Raw genomic sequence first — 16,972 nt, 5'->3', positions numbered from 1 at the left:
AACAAACAAAAAAAGTCTCGCTTCACGGTGAAATGGTTCATAATAAAAAACCTAATGTTACACACGGTCAGTGAATGCACCATCCTCGTCCCTACTGAACAGCGTCACCGTCCAGATGTGTCATTTTTCGAGCATCGGCTCCATCTAGTCCCGTCTCCCATCATCATCATGCTGTTTGCAAACCAGGACTATGTGTGAGAACGACTGTGTTTCTGGGTTCACACCGATGAAGGCGTTGTCTTCTTAGACTCAAGCTCGCAACGAATTCACGATGGGAATCGTGGTCTTACCGACGGGCAACATGTCCCTCGTTTCGTTGACTTTGGCGCTGCTCGCCGTCGTCTCCTGCGCCCCTCTGGGTAAGAGATTATGGCTTCGCATCCAGGCCGCACCGCTGCTGATGGTGAAGCTGGCTCCGCGGGACCGTTATTTATGCTAACATAGCTAAGTCTCTGTTATCTGTCACCGCTGTCTACTGTTGCCTTGTGGCTGTGTACTTCTGACCCTCTGAACTCCAGGTTCATTTTAGGCCTGGTGTAAAAACAAACAAACAAACAAACAAACAAAAAACACAGCGTTCGGATAGTTTGTATCAACTACCGAGTCACAAAACAGCGTTACAACTAGGCCTGCAAGTTGACTTGTTTAGTTTCCTACTGATGTTATTTTGGGAAATCTATTTTTTTTTAGTACTCAAAAATAATTAACTGTAAAATAGCTTCAGGCTCACTTTAACACTAAAGCTACCATGAAGCTACTACTACCTTAAAATGTAAAATTTCCTGTTAATGCTTGTTTTAGATATGCAAATTATTTTCCACTTAATGCATTTAGATTGATTGATTGATTTGATGCATGCTTGTCTATTAAATCCCACTTTTAGTTCTGGAAAATAGTGAATAAATTGTTTAGGGTGCCAATTCAGCTATAGCCCAAAATTACAAAGTAAGTTTTGTTTTATTTAAAAAAAATAAAATAAAATAGGGAACGTGACTGCATTTTGATGTGCAATCTGTACAAGAAATGTAAAAAGGAGCAGCATCCGAAGAGATGTTAAAGCTGCTACCACTGGCCCAATTGGAGTCACCATGGTAGCCGTGCACTAGTGTCTGTCACTCCCTGACTGGCAAACAGTTCTTATGCAAAAACTATAAGTTGGAGCTTACAAGTTCTTGACATGTGACTGAGCTAGGAGTCAGCTAAGGTGGTTTGGGCCTCCTGGACGCCCTCCTCAGGGGTTTTCCAGGCATGATGACCCACTGGTAGGAGACTCTGGTGCAGATCCAGAACTCTCTGAAGGGATTTCATATCCTCTATGGCCTGGTAACACCTTGATCTGTGAAGTGTCGCTGGGCAGAGGGATGTCTGGGGTTTCCCTCCTGGACCCTGTTGCCTACGTGACCCGACCACAGCAGAAGACGAACAGATGAATAAAATATATCTGAAGCCTGAAAGCTTGGGCGTTCACTCTGAATTCTGGAGGATTTGAGCGAAAACCACAAGTCTTATAGCAATGAAAAACATACTGGGTGAAAGAAGACAAAAAATAAAAAAAAAACTCCTAGGTCTCACTGTTATGTGAGACTCAGTGAAAGACATCAAGACATTTACAAAAGACTCGAGCGGACGCTGTCCAGGGGTGAATTTGATGCACAATGTCCATGTGTTTTTTTTTTCTTCTTTTTTTTCAGTGCTTTAAAGGGAACCTATTATGCAAAATTCACTTTTTAAAGGTTTTTTTACTCAACTTTGGGTATGTACTTCTTAAAAAAAACAGTCCTAGGACCAAAAAAATGCACCCAGGGGCATATTTACTGTAAGTAAATGTATTTTTAATGTATATTAATGACAAGTTTTATACTTCTGTCATTTTGTGATGTCACAAGCCGTACGACAACCCACCAGAACCTGTGTTCAGCTCCATATCTAGCATCCCCCGGGTGAAGCTCCACCTCCTCAGTATAAAAAGCCGTCACCGTGTTGTTGTGCAATGTGCAGCTCATTTCACAATAGGCCTCCAATAGGGCAATGGGTAGAGTGTTGGACCAGAGAGTGGGAGACCAGGGTTTGAGACTGGCACGGACACAATTTAATTATTTATTTTCAGTCGTTATGAACACGTTTTCTCATGTACCTCTATTGTTTAGCTTATTAAAGCCTTGTTAAAACCTATTTGTTCAAGCTTCTGAGGTATTTTGACCGCTGCTGCTCCCTGCTCTGGTAACAGCATGCAGAGTGAGTGCAGAGCAGAGGAGGGGGAGAAAAAAAAGAAGCTGCGACCACGACTCTGCCTCTGGGTCTCTCATATGGTTGTACAACGGAGCTTCTTCTATTATTAGCCATGCTAACGTAAAYGCTGGCTTTGGAGGGCGGAGCTAATGCCAACAGATTTTTTGGAGGGCGTTACCAACCGAGCTCATTAACATAAACAGCTCTTCTGAACAGAAGTCAGAGCAGGCAGAACTAGAAAATGGGAAATTTTATTATCTGAGAATTATTTTGTGCATTAAATTGAATGAACATGGTCTGGATAGCCCACAGACATACCATAAACATTTCTAGGACCAATAATTGGTCTCCTTTTAAAAACAAGAACTCTGAATTCAGGAATAATTGATCTGACATTTGACTTTTTTGTTATCTAACTGACAGTGATGGTAAAGTGTTGTAGAATTGAGTCTGTTTATTCTTCTCAGTAACGACTTCTTAAGCTTGAATCAGCTTGCATCCTCCGCCACAGGGAAGTGTGTTGAATAATGCATCTTATCCCTAGTTTGTATAAAATTGAAAAAAAAGTAAGACTCAAGTGTCAGCAAATGTTTGAAAGACACTTATGTTTCCTGAAGGCACAGTTAGAGTGAACTGTCGAGACATCCCCCAGCAGTGATCAAACAAACATCATGACAAAAGAAGAGATTTTAGGAATAAGTTCATTTTTATCTTCGTCCCTCTCTGCGCCTCCTGATTATCAGACCTGTTGTGTCTTGACTCGGGTTCTGGTTCTCGTTGTTTCTGCAGTCAGTGGGAACGAGGACTGTCTGTGGTACGTGGACAAAAACGGCACCTGGCACAACGGCTTCGACTGTCCTCTCATCACGTTCTGCTGCGGGAACTGCCACCGGCGCTACTGCTGTCTGGATACCTTCAAAATGATCACGGAGCGAGAGCAGAAGCGCTGCATGCTCTTCCAGTTCAGGTGAGGACAGGGGCAGCAGCAGGGTTGCAGTTTAATTACTTAATTATTAATTAGTTCGACTCGTAAAGCTATCATCGCTGTGGGCTGTAATGGTGTTCTGGTCTTAAAGGGCCTGGGACGTGCTTATCCTTCACAAACAAAAAGTAAAAAAAAAAACATTTATATTTAAGATAATTAGCATAATACTCATAATTATACCCATTTTGTCTCATAACTGGCATATTTTCTCTTGAATTTGGCTCAGCAGTGAAACAGGAAGTGACATCAAAGGGGAACTCTTTAAGAAAATAAACTCTCTGGTCTTTGTTTATTGAAACAATCTTATTTACCGTATTTTTCGGACTATAAGTCGCAAATTTTTTCCTGAACTTTGAACCATGCGGCTTATAGTCCGGTGCGGCTTATATGTGGATTTTTTTCTTCAGCCACCAGGGGGCTCTTGAGCCGGGTTGCCGTGAATAAATGGAAGAAGAAGAAGCACCATTTTGTTTTAGCAGAAGAAGCACCATTTTGTTTTAGCTAGTAGCAGACACGACACAATGGATTAATCTTCGACAGACACGACAAAATATTTCTCATCAAATTCAAACGTTCTCATCATGGAAAAGAGTAGAAGATCTTCCTATGATGCCACTTTTAAGTTGAAGGCTATCGAAATTGCGCAACAGGAGGGAAATAGAGCCACTGCACGGAAGCTCGGCCCGGGTTCCTAAAGGCTGGACTGCTACGTGAAGAGGGTACTACAGCTCCAGAGCCAGCATCACCCCGTGATGAAAGCTACACAGAAAGCAACACTGAACAGATACCGCTGTGTGACGAAGCTTTTCTGAGCTTGTTCAACTCCGACACTGAAGAAGAGGACTTTGATGGTTTCATTGCGCCGGAGGAAGATGAATGAGACGTTTCTTTGTTTTGTTGGATCAGAAACTGTTAAAGAAAACTACCAAAATAACGTCAGTTAAATGAACCGTATTCCTCCGAACTTTAATTCCTGAAGGTTTGCTTTTTATGTTTTGATGTTGAATTCACTTTTTTGACGACAGTTTTGGGTGTACTGTTTTTTTTTATGTTGGGGGTGCGGCTTATAGTCCGGTGCGGCTTATACATTAATGTTTGCGAGGTTTCTTTTAAAAAAATGGCGGGTGCGGCTTATAAAAWGAAAAATACAGTAAACTCTTCTTCAACTCTGATAGTGACTCAAAATAATCTTAAAAAAAACATCGGATTCTTCTCTAATTATTGTAGCATCGCTCTGTTTACATGCAGACATTCCCCTTTGACATCACTTCCTGTTTCTTCACGTGCAAATATCTCAACAACTGTTCATCTCAACGGTGTGAAGTTTGTTTTGCAGTATGCTATCAGTGTTCTCTTTCCATAGACACATTCACATTTACTACAAAAATTTGACGTCACATGAACTTTAAAGAAAAATGACTTTTCTGGCAGATGAAACAAGATCTCTGGCAGCAAAAATAAGAAATAAGTATTTTTCAGAATGTTAATTAAAAAATATAAATTATTGTTACACTGACACAAACTAAAGTGGTTTCACTTGAACGACAACAATATGGTCTCATTAGTGGTTCTTTGCATTCGCTGCTAAAAGCCTCGTGCTGCAGCCTGGCACGGCTCCGGCGCGAACCTGGAACCTTCCATCAGTCTCCACAGATCGCAGACAACCTGCAGCTTCAAGCCCGGCGGGAGATCAGATCAGTGGGCGTCTGAGACTGAGATGAACTGAAGGGCTTCGTTGTTTCGCGGAGATGACGAAGGGAGGGAATCTTGAGGAGACAGAAACTCAAGGTCTCCTATTAGGAGGTGACATCAGGGCCAGTTGTTGGAGTTTTGGTTCAATCCACGGCTTCTCGTCGCATCTTGCCTTCGTTTTAATATTGTATGAAGAAAAACAGAAACAATGTGAAGTTTGGTGATCATAGTGAAAAAGTGTTGTTTTTAAGGCCTCTGCTGTCCTCTCTCCTCAGCCCTACCACTATAGCTGGCATTGCCTCTTCCATTCTGCTGTTTGTGGCCATCATTGCAACCATGGTTTGTTGCTTCATGTGTTCCTGCTGTTACCTCTACCAGAGAAGGCAGCAGAGGGGCAGGACACCTTATGATGGTAAAATGATTCATCTATATGCCCAGGCTTGTAAAATTAAACCCTAACTTGTAGTTTCCTATACAGTACATATGTGTAAATATATATATATTTTGCTCACAGCCCAGCAGATTCCCATGGTCAGCTACCCAGTGGAGCCCATGTATGATGCTTATGGAAAGCCTCTCGGACCCGCTGGTTATCCTTTGGCTCCCCAGTACCCTGGCATGCCCGCACAGTACCCCATGATGCAGCCAGGACCTTACCCGCACCACATGGAGCCTGCGTACAGCCAGGGTAAGAGCAGCAGAGTGGAACGATGAGCCAACAGTGTGGATCTAATAATAGTGTCTGAACGTTTAGGTTTCCTGGCCGCGATACGGCAGGACGTGTAATTTGTCCGCGGTTCCGTTCAGGTCGTTCAGACGTCGGCCACTTATCGTGTTTTATTGAAAAGCGACGCAAAGAGCTACGCCTGATATGTGCCATTTAAATGAGACTCGGCAGATTAAAAACGACAAAGCGATTCAGAGTCATTGTTTCCTCTCACAACACACCACGTCAATGTAACTATTTGTGTTAGCATGCCAAACAAGTGGTGTTTGTGTAAAACATGACAGCGGCGAGACAGAAGCAGCTGAAAACAGCGACCTTAAGCTTATGGAGCAGTCAGCTCAAATTTAAGAGTTTAATTGTACTACAAAGAGAGTAGTTGTTATCAGCTGGAAAACATGAGGTTTTACTTTGTCAGGGGAGAAGTCGAGGCATCGTAAAGTTCCAGTTTTCACAAAGCTCCACATTATTCAGCCTTATAAATCAGATGGAACAGAAGCTTCTGCTGAGCTTAAATGTTTTTAAACTTGAATTTGTTTTAATGGATTCGTACTTTTGAAATTCGTTTTTAAGGTTTTTAAAAAAGGTGGTTAAAATGCATCTTCAGGCTTTTTCAGTTCAGCAAAAATCTCAGAGGCAAAGACAAAAAGATGTTTGCTTTGAGGACAAAATACTGTGTTTTTCAATACCGTGTACCACAAACAAATGTTCTAACAGCAGAACACTCCGTTCCAGTTATATAACATTTATAACTGACCCATGATCCTTTCTTTAGCACCAACAGCAGACCCAAATGTTCACTTGTATTCAAGAAGTATCAGGAAGAAATTGGCGGCTCACCATGTTCTCCAGCATGCGAATGCTCCGTTTTATTCCCGTTAGGTTTTTCTTTACACTCATCTTCTGGACAAATATAACACTTTTAACAGCTCAGCTTGACTCACTTTAAATTTGGACAAGAAGTCTGGTATTATTTTGCACTTTTTAGACTTATTGAATTCAAAATTGAATCAACAGCATCAGTTTTCTTTGTACAGTCACACATTTTTTGCAGGCTTTTAGGTATTTTCATATATTTCCTGGCTTTAACCTCACTGAAAATGTCAATGTGTTGGTTTATTCATCATTGCATTTATTTCTAATCTCAATATTTTAGTTAACGCTAAGTTCTCTGAATCTTCAAGTGTTTCTTCAGTTTCAGTAAAAAACAGTTAAAAAAAAGAAATCAAGTGTTTTGGCCAGAAAATTGGAACTTGTCGTTGTTTTTTGACACAGTTAAGTTATACTGATTTAATTGTATGCTTTTCTTGTTTTTCAGCCCCACCACCTTACTCTCCACCTCAGTATCCTGGTCAGTGATGCGTTCGTCTCAACACAAACCGTGAGCGAAAAGACTGATTCAAAAGAAAGTGGCAGCAAACCTCTCTCTCTCACACACACACACACACACACACACACACAGTCTAACACACACACCATTTAAATAAAACTACAGCTCAAGTTGGATTGGTTTTCCTGTGAAGGAGAACAGGAAGCACTTTAACTTCTTTTTTTTTCTCTCCTTGCTGTTGTTTTTTTGTAGCATTGTCCTACTTTTCCTCAGTAATGTAAGTCAAACTCTGACTCCTGACGTTTGATTGCTCCGTGCTGCTTTCACAGCGGGCGTCATCCTTTTAAGTGAGCAGGTATCTGTGTCTAGACGCTTCCACTTTTCCTCTGACTCACTCGTTTCAATGACAGACTGTCACAGAAGACACCTCTCATCAGCATACAAAGAAAATATTGAGGATGTACAAAAAAAAAACTCGATGCACTCCTGTTTTTTGTCGAAGGGACTAATGCTTTTCTTCCTAATGTTTAAGTTAAAAGAAACTGATAACTGCCTCTTACTACATTCATAGTATTTCCCTCAGTGGTCCAAACCCTGAAGTTTTGCTAACTTGGTCTTCATGTACTTGATGTTTGTTTTGCTTTCCCCCCCGAGGTTCAGTTGCATGTTTTGATAAAAATATTGACGTGTTTGGATCAAAACCAGATGATGCCAATTATCTGGATTTCTAAGTTCTGTGTGAAAAACTTTTTGTCACCCGTTAGTTAGAACCACATTTTTAGTTGCGCCCTTCTCATAAACCACCTGTGTCCTGCTCGCTTTTATCAGCCTCTTCAGCTGTTTTTTTATTTTATTGTATTTTATTTTTATTTTTCTGGAAGTGAACTAAAACCTAAACACTATTCTTAATGCACACTGTCAGGTTGGATGACCAGAAATGTCAAGTTTTATTTTTTTGGTAGATTTAGTAAATCCATATCCCACCTTACAAAAAAAATAAGAGATTATCTATTTAAATACACGTGCTGCAAATCTGGTTCTCAGTTTAATATGAATTAATGTTGTAACAAATTGTTTTATTGCAGTGTGTTGTTATTGTAACATGGAATCAGATTTGTTTACTTTGTCTCATTCCTTATTTATAATTACGGTGGTCATGTCTTACTGTGAATGGTATCTTACCGACTGGACTAATATGACCACCGTTTTAATTTTTTTTTTTTTTTTTTTTTTTTTTTTTTTTTTTTTTTTTTTTTTTTTTTTTTTTTTTTTTTTTTTTTTTTTTTTTTTTTTTGGAATTCTATTTACTTGTCTACTTATTTGCTTAAAACATATATCTTCTTTTTAATTAAGATGCTGAAAACTTTTTCTAAAGAATAAAGTGAGAAGTAGTAGACGCAAATGATGATGAAGTTGCAGTGGCTCTAAAATGCTAAGTTTAAAATAGCCAGAAAACAGTAAAGGAGGAAAATTTTACTTTGGACTGAGAGATCCACTGATCTCTTGGCCATCTGGTCACCTTTTTCTAGCCAAGCTCATCAGGAGAGAAAAAAAGGGGCAGAAATAAGACAAACCACATAGACGCAGAGACTTCTAAATAAAGGTTGAAGTCTCGCTGAAACTGACGCACAGAACAGATTATTTGTAAATTGAAGCAATAGCAGCATCAACTTTAAAAAAATAGAACAAGTAATATAAAAGACAAAGAAACATAACTGTGGTGCCTTTAGTAAACAGCATTTCCCATGTGCAGAAAGAGGTAGAGGAATAGTTGTCTCTTAACTTTTTTAACCTTTTATTATGAAAGCTACTTTTTTTTTTTTTTATGATTTTTTGTGAACTTTGTTTCCTTCAGACATCGATCCTGTTTTCAGTATCTGAACTAAGCTCATTAGTGTTATTTTCTGGAGCAGGTAACGTTTGTTTCCTCAGTGGACGGAGGTCAGTCTGCTCTGATGGCACCTGCTTCAACCTAAACCAGATCCTTTATTGACCCTGTTGTCTGATATTAAGTGGACAGTGTAGTCTTCTCATATAGCTGAAGTTTTGTCAACAAAAAAGCAAGCGTGTGGATTTCCCCAAGTGTGAATCTGTTTTTTAGGTTCTTTGCAGATTTTATCTATTTGAAGGCTGACAGGAATTTTGCACTGAGCTGTTTCTAATGTCACAGGTTATCCACCGTACATTCTTTACCTTCTATCATGTGGATTCAACAATTGCTACATGGCGTTTATTTAAAAAAACTGCTCAGTATGTTCTAACATTAAACCTCCCAATGACTCAAACAAGCTATTAATACTCTTTACAATGTAAATGATTTACTCCCATGTCCACTTGGACAGATTTGTTGAGAGTTTGTAAAGCAGAACGCCGGTACGACACTTCCATGTGTAATTTATTATGATGTTTTCTCAACAACGTTCCTGTTTTTCCTGCTTCTAAACCAATTCCATTGTGTTTTATTGAAACTGACAGTTGGTGCAAATGTAACATGTGACATGTGTCTGTTGTCATATGGATGGCATGACATTGTAATTATAAAGTGTGGGGACCAGAAATGATTTCTAATAACATAAAATTTACCTTTGGAATGTAAATTTGTTTTGCCTCCTGTCTTTTTATTTATTATTTAATTTTGCTGTTCTAAAGTTCTGTTTTTTGGGGATTTTTATACATTATGTGAAAACAAAATCAGTACATGGTTTTGTCCACTAGATGACCAGATTACATCAAACACATTTAGAAGAAACTTAAATAAACAGCCACTTTTAAATATTACTATTTTCAATTTTATTAATTTTAAATGTATTTGTATTAACAAATTATATAATCTAGTAATGAATTCCACCCATCCAATCATTTAGAAATTAATTTGATTATTTACCGTTATTGGCAAATCCCATTGAGATCGCAGGTATCTTTTTCAAGGGCGGCCTTGGGCCTGAAGGCAACTTATTGTACATGTTTCTGTGTTGAGGGGGAAACTACCTGGAGAAAACTCACGCAAGCACAAGGAAAACATGCAAACTCCACACAGAAAGACCCCAGGTCCAAACCGGGAATAGAACCCAGGACCTTCTTGCTGTGAGGTGTCGGTGCTAACCACTGAGCCATCGTGCTGCCATAAATTGTAACAAATTATCAAATTGCTGCATACCATTGTTTCCATTATTACATTTTGACATTTTTCAAAGTAATTGCACACCTGTCATTTAGCCATAAAAACACTGAACTTACCTCTTATTACCAGGGCATAAGTAACTAATTTTCTCCTAAATCATCATCCCAATTAGTTCTAAAAGTGCTCTTTTGCCAGCTAAAACGTTAGTTTTAATGTCCTGATGCATCTCAGTAATCCAGGTAGAAAAAATCAAAAAGAAAAAAATAAGTAGGTCCTCTGGATGGGTTCTTCAAAGATCCAGTTCCCCGGCAAAAACAGAATAATATAGTATATGCTGTTAAGTGTCAGGAGGACTGTGATCAGTCATACATTGGGGAAACAAAACAGCCACTGTTCAAAAGAATGAGCCAGCACAGACGAGCTACATCGTCGGGTCAGGACTCTGCAGTTTACACTCATCTACAGGCCAGCGGTCACTCTTTCAGGGATGAAGATGTTCTCATCCTTGATAGAGAGGAACGTTGGTTTGAGAGAGGAGTAAAGGAAGCCATCTTTGTGAAGAAAAACCATCCACCATTAAACAGAGGTGGAGGCCTTCGTGTCCAGTTGTCCTCCTCCTACAACGCTGTTATTGCAAGAATGACTCAGCCTCCTGTGAGCAAAAGGTGTGAATCAGGGCCCCAATGATACCCAACACAAAGAGGGAAAGAGAGACAAAAACAAGGGGACTTTGAACCCCGCCTGTATTCACTACATACACATAACATGACACCAAACAACCACAGCTGAAGCATCCAAAGCAATAAGTCAGGTGATGGGGCACATGACCCTCTAGAGCTAATCAAGCCTATTGTTAAGCGATGGCCCTCTTTTGCATGTGACTAACCTGTTTGTCCACCATGTGGAGGCAGTGCTTATAAGGCTGAGTTGACCTGAAACTCATCAGACTGAAGAAGCCTCTTGGATGAGAGATGAAATGTTCCACTAAAGAAGAACCATCCAGAGGACCTACTTATTTTTTTCTTTTTGATTAGCTTTTAATATAAAACTATTGTAATTTTTTTATATGAAGTCTTATAATAGTATTGATTTTATTTTTAACTCAATCTGGATCTTGTCTCCTCCGTTTAAACACACATTGTGTCATAGGAAGTTTGACAGAGTCTGCTCTGTAAATTTTCAGCCCTTCCCATTACCTTTAAAGGAGCGTGTACCCTGAACTAAATATGGGCATGCACTTTAACAGGATTTCAAAGAATGTCCCAGCCTCACGCTGCTCTTTGATGATGGGAGCATTTTGCAGTTCATCACTGGGGCTCCTCGCTGCAAGACCGTGAGCGCAGCCTCTTCACGCCGGGATTGATGCCTCTGGTGGCTTTTCGGTGAGGAGACGCGAGAAGACAGCAGGCCTTCAGCTCACAGGACTACCCAGCCTCTCCCTGGCTCCTTAGGAGAGAATCCTTTTGGGTCAAAATACATGAATATACCACCTACTGCCAATTCATCTTCTGAAAAAAACAGCCCAAGAATGTCCAGGCGAAAGGTGAGGGGCCTGACCCGTACGGGTCGACAGGTCAGCGAAGACCCAGACCTGGAAAACCTGCTGTCAACCCTCTCTCCTGAGGAGGTGGAAGAGCTGGATAAAGACCTGAGGAACGTTCCAGACATCAGCCCAGAGGATGGGAAGATCATCGTCCAAGGGGAGAGCCATCCTCCGCAGCCACCTCTGAGCAACAACGTCTGGGACACAGAGAGGAGAAGTGACACCAGAGGGAGGCTCAGTCAGCGGGAGCCATCAGCTGAGGTTAGTGATTAGAGTGTTTTACTGAGGTTGAACTGAGGCTTTTGTGTTTCAGGGACAAGTCACACACTTTAAATGTTTGATTTGAACTCATCAGTTTTTAACGAGTGTATGACTGATAGTTTACAGCCGCACTTGCATGTCCGTTGTCACAGGGCATTCTATTGAGAGCTGTTTTTCATTTAACTCAAAGCAGCTGATGCTCGCACACCCTGAGTCCATCAGTTCAAAAATAGTGATCTCCCAAAGGTGACTTCAGTTGCCAGGATAAACATGATTCCCCCTCTGAGGTTTGCAGACACCATACTCATTCATCATAAGCAGAAAAACAGTCCCTAAGAGTCACTGAGGCGTTTCGATTATTCTGTTGATCATTTTGAAAAAGTTTTCGACAACTGAAACCAAAAAGCTCTCCCCCAGGGTTGGAGTTATGGAGCAAGATTTGTGTCAGTTTGTGTGCTGAAAAGAAGAGCACCCCAGTGGATTGCGGAGCTCCTTAATCCCAGCCTGATGGAATTCCTTGGTTGATTGCTCCTTTGCTCGCTGCCTTTTAAGGACACATCTGCCAGAGCCATGGCCTCATGCTGCACAGCAGTCGAAGGCTCACAAATCAAACACTTAGCAAGCGACTCGCTTCAAACGTGTTCCTACGCTGTAAAAATAAGGTTCCTTGTCCTTCTGCTGAGTGTAAACACACATGCCATATTGTGTATAAGAGGGTGTTTACAATGAGGAGATGGATGAGGGCTGTTTTGTAATGAAGAAATACATGATTTACACAAGTATAGCACATCAAGTGGTTTAAGTGCAAATGCAAAACCCAAGAAATCCTTTGAGTAACGAGCTGCAAAATGATGGTTCTACTTTTCTAATTTGCTATGGGTTTTTTTTACCCATAATTTTGCTTCAGCCGAGGGCTTTGCCTTCTGTGAAAATTACATAATACATTATTTATGTGTCTCCTTCTGCAGGGGGAACCAAAGAAGGAGAGCCGGAAGCAGGAATACCTGAGGAAGATGGGCCTCAGCCAGGAGGGGAGCGATAACATGAAAGCAGCGGTGCGACGACAGCCGAGTCTCACAAGTGACAAAGATGTCAAGGTGAAGGATAGGAACAGCAGAGGTTCTGACAACATGAAAGAAGAGAAAAGTTGGCGTTCAAGTAGATACAGGGAGCAAGACGACAAAGAGAGCGACACCAAGGAGGAGGTCAGTCAGAAAGAAAGCTCTGAAAACTACAGGATAAGAGACAGAAGAGAAAACAGAGAGAGCACAGGTAGCAAAACAAAAGACATGATCTCCAAGTTACAGGAAAAAAAAGACGAGGGCAAGGACAAGGACAGGAAAGAGGACTGCAGGAAAAGAGATGAGAGCAAAACCAAAGACATTATCTCCAAGTTTCGTGAAAAAGGCGAGAAGGATGTCGGGAGAGAAAGGGAAAGGAAAACGGAGACCATCAGGACGCAGGGGCTCGTCTCCAAAATGGTTGAGAAGCAGAGCCAAGGCCAGGAGAGTAAAAAAGATGAAAACAAGCTGAGGGCGGAGGAGAAAACCAAGCCTGATGTTAAATTCCAGAGGCAGCTGTCTGAGAAGGACGAAGTACAGGCGAAACGGGACAGGCCAGAAAACAGAAGTGATAGGGAGGAGATGGTCAACCACAGTGACCACGTGAAAGAGAAATATTCAAAGATTAGTAAAGACTTGACGACTGAGGAGAAAAGGGAAAACAATGACGTTAAAAGAAAACCTACAAACACTGAAGAAAGAGAAAAACTCGGTAACTGCGTGGCCAAAAACGGCTCAAACAGCAAGACGAAAAAGGAAGAGGAAGAGGACGAAGACTCGAGCATGTTCGATGAGTTGATGCAGCAGGTTGAAAGCGACGACCCCTCCCTCCCTGAACTCAATGTCAACAACTCTGAGGTCATCAAGACTAAAACGCTCATCGAGTTCGCCGAAGCTTTGCACAGCAACACTCACGTTAAGACATTCGCTTTGGCTAACTGCCGCGCAGACGACCACGTGGCTTACGCCATCGCCGGTATGTTGCGCAACAACAAGACCATCACCAGCATCAACCTCGACTCCAACCATCTCACCGGCAAGGGCATCCTGTCCCTCATCCAGTCGCTGCAGTACAACTCCACGCTGACCGAGCTCCGCTTCCAAAACCAGCGTCACATCTGTGGAGGCAAGACGGAGATGGAGATGGTAAAGATCCTGAAAGAAAACACCACCCTGCTCAAACTGGGCTACCACTTTGAGCTAGCAGGGCCCAGGATGACCACGACAAACATACTGAGTCGCAACATGGACAGGCAGAGGCAGAGGCGCCTGCAGGAGCAGAAGATGGCCCAGGCCAACGGGGAGAAGAAGGGAACACTGGAGGTGCCCAAAACTGGAGGTGGAGGATCTCTGAGGTGCACGCCAAAATCCTCCCCCAAACCGTCCCCCATTCCCTCGCCCATGCCTTCCCCCAAGCTGATGCCCAGAAGAGGAGCTGGGGGTCCAGCTCCGCCTCCGCCTCCACCACCTCCTGGGGGTGGACCCCCACCTCCTCCACCTCCGATGCCGGATGGCGACCGCCCAGGTGGTAGCAAGAACTCAAGGGACCAACTGCTAGCCTCCATCAGAGGAAGCAACATCAAACAGCTGAAGAAGGTAGGAACAGTAAAACAGGTTCAAGACATTCACTTGTTCAAACAGACTCATCTTTTTGTCTTCCTTTTTTCATTACAGGTACCGGTGCCAAAGTGGCTGCAGTAAGACCATATGATGGAAAAGAAGAGAACATACATCTCACTGCAGGTTTTCTTGGAGATAAACTCTATGTTCCTGCGGCTGGTTGAGGAGCTGCACGGTGGGACGGATGGAAAATCGTAAAATCATTGCCCTTACTATGAGTTCTCCTCTCAAACACTGGACCAAAGGGACTCTAGGGAGAATGAGTGTCACAGGGTTTTTCATAAGTTGACTGCGGATAGCGCCACGAGTTTGTGGCCCTCCTTCTTCAGTTCATATTGATGCTTTTTTTTGCACTAGTTTATATAAAGCCGAACATATTGGCTTGTATATGCCTCTGAATGTGAGTGTGTCGGGAGCATGTGATTAAAGTTGAGTTCAGACAATATATGCAATTAAAATTCTATATAACTGTAAACATTAGTTTGACCATTTATTTATTACTGGAGGATCCACCTTAAACTGGTCAACTGTAAATCTGGAAATATCAGGGAAATAACAAACACAAAACCAGACTTCAACAAATCTGCACACAGAAAACTGTTTTTTTTTAAAAGAAGCTTTAATTAATGGAGTAAGAAATCTCAAACTGATAACCTTACATGGCTGAGTTAAAACGTCTCAGCGTTGACTTGGCTCAGTCCATATTTGACTTTGTGCTGAGATACAAATTTGGTTGTTTTTAACCCAGCAGTTTTTAGTGTGTGGGTACTAACAAAAGCTCAACGTTTGATTGCGTGTCACGTTTTCAAATCTCCAGACATCTCGCACAGCTTTGGAAAACAGCCCAATAAAATCCTGCAGCACCATGACCGAGTTTTAAATGGAAGTACTGTATAATTACATCACGCAGTTTACCAGGATCAAATGGGTGTCCTTCACTGTCTGATGTATTTTGTACAGAATCATTCTGACCTGTGGTGTTTTATTATCTCTCAGCCATTTTTTCCTGTAATGCAGCTTTGTGTCTCAGCCTTACTGGTGATCTGGAAAACCATTTCTAGATTAATTCAGCCTTTTCTGTATATCTCCTGTGTAATAAACATGTATTTTTAAGTAACCAACCTTTCAAAAAAGTACTTCAGCATGAAGAAAAGTCTCTAGTTTTTTTTTCTACGAGTCACTTCCTGATGGAGCCTGTGTGTCTTTAATAAAAGATTCTGGTATGTTTGTGAGTGTCTGCGGCACGAGGGAGAATGTGTAAAAATTAACTTTGTATTAATCTTATAAAGCAGCTTCAGTACCTGTTGAGCTGCTTTATCAGATTAATACAAAGTTAATTTTGTATAAATCTGATAAAGCAGCTTCAGTACCTGTTGAGCTGTTTTATGTCCTACGTTAAGTCATCGCTGTGTACATTCCATCTGCTGTAGTTGTTGCTAAATCATAATAGTTACAGAGCCAAATATAGTCATGCATCCAGTCCAAAAAGGTTTGCTGCATAGATAATATTTTGCGTACTGTGTAAATCACAAAGTACTTAAAACCCTTTTTTTAGCAATCCATTTATGTAAAATAATGTACTGCATATTTAAACTTAATAGAAGCTATAATAACGTTAGTCTCCTGCAGGAAAACATTACAACTGAACTAACAGTTTCACACAGGTATGTAAAACATGGTTAAAAATAACTTTCCAGTGATCAGAAATGAACAATATTTGGATAAATCTTGACTACGGGTTTTATCTGATGTCAATGAACTCTGAAAAAAAAAAAAACATTAGATACAGATAATACCCAGCACAGCTGATGTCTTTCATGTGCCTGGCCAGTACCTAATCTGTGAATCACCACAGAGGCGGAGACAACCCAAAATTTTTGTTGCCTTTCACACATATTAAGCTGCAACTGTTTTATGTCTGAACTGGCTGAAAAGGTGCAGCCATCATCTCAGTTACTTGGAGGGGAAAGAGGGAGTCAGCGCCAGCAACAGGTCGGTTTATCTCTCAGAACTCTGCCTCAGTCTTTGCTTATATAAATGGACCTTATTTGGTCATTTCTCAGTGAGGGGTTTACACTGGGAGTCATTCCTTTCCCCCTTTCTAATATTGGGCTGTAGGCCAGGGGTCTGTCTCTGGGCTGGAGCGGTTCCTTGGAGCAGCAGGGCTGGTCTCTGATGGAGGACAAGAGGAGAAAGGAATGAAGATGTTGAGATTACTGGTTCAGGGCCAACACGGAAGGCTTCCCGAGGGAAATATTCATCATTTAAATGTTAAAAATAAATAAATGTATATTTAAAACTATATTTATGCACATTTTTATGGTTTATTTTTGTCATCATTCTTTTTGTGCTTTATAAATCACTTGCTGAATGAGTTCATATTTTATTTGGTGTAAAACATGCCTC

General features: G+C 41.2%; 2 protein-coding genes across 2 annotated transcripts; both read left to right on the top strand.

Annotated features, from left to right (window-relative positions):
- Nucleotides 1-107: 107 nt before the first annotated feature.
- On the top strand, nucleotides 108-9,557 carry shisa4 (shisa family member 4). The gene is made up of 5 exons (XM_014004760.1): nucleotides 108-359; nucleotides 3,019-3,196; nucleotides 5,182-5,318; nucleotides 5,421-5,594; nucleotides 6,949-9,557. Exons 1-5 carry the CDS (start codon nucleotides 272-274, stop codon nucleotides 6,987-6,989), a joined length of 618 nt encoding a protein of 205 aa, XP_013860214.1. The 5' UTR covers nucleotides 108-271; the 3' UTR covers nucleotides 6,990-9,557.
- Nucleotides 9,558-11,314: 1,757 nt separating this feature from the next.
- lmod1b (leiomodin 1b (smooth muscle)) lies at nucleotides 11,315-15,041 on the top strand. The gene is made up of 3 exons (XM_014004759.1): nucleotides 11,315-11,885; nucleotides 12,854-14,542; nucleotides 14,621-15,041. The coding sequence occupies exons 1-3, from the start codon at nucleotides 11,559-11,561 to the stop codon at nucleotides 14,645-14,647; spliced, it is 2,043 nt and encodes a 680-aa protein (XP_013860213.1). The 5' UTR covers nucleotides 11,315-11,558; the 3' UTR covers nucleotides 14,648-15,041.
- Nucleotides 15,042-16,972: the final 1,931 nt, after the last annotated feature.

This window comes from Austrofundulus limnaeus, unplaced genomic scaffold, assembly GCF_001266775.1.
Source record: "Austrofundulus limnaeus strain Quisiro unplaced genomic scaffold, Austrofundulus_limnaeus-1.0 Scaffold26, whole genome shotgun sequence".
NCBI classification, from domain to species: domain Eukaryota; kingdom Metazoa; phylum Chordata; class Actinopteri; order Cyprinodontiformes; family Rivulidae; genus Austrofundulus; species Austrofundulus limnaeus.
This window is presented reverse-complemented; position numbering and strand designations above follow the sequence as displayed.

Coding starts and splice junctions, on each gene's coding strand:
- lmod1b (XM_014004759.1), top strand. CDS start 11,559: ATGAATATACCACCTACTGCCAATTCATCTTCTGAAAAAAACAGCCCA. Junction 11,886..12,853: donor AGCGGGAGCCATCAGCTGAG/GTTAGTGATTAG, acceptor CTCCTTCTGCAG/GGGGAACCAAAGAAGGAGAG. Junction 14,543..14,620: donor ACATCAAACAGCTGAAGAAG/GTAGGAACAGTA, acceptor TTTTCATTACAG/GTACCGGTGCCAAAGTGGCT.
- shisa4 (XM_014004760.1), top strand. CDS start 272: ATGGGAATCGTGGTCTTACCGACGGGCAACATGTCCCTCGTTTCGTTG. Junction 5,319..5,420: donor GGGCAGGACACCTTATGATG/GTAAAATGATTC, acceptor TTTTGCTCACAG/CCCAGCAGATTCCCATGGTC. Junction 5,595..6,948: donor GGAGCCTGCGTACAGCCAGG/GTAAGAGCAGCA, acceptor CTTGTTTTTCAG/CCCCACCACCTTACTCTCCA.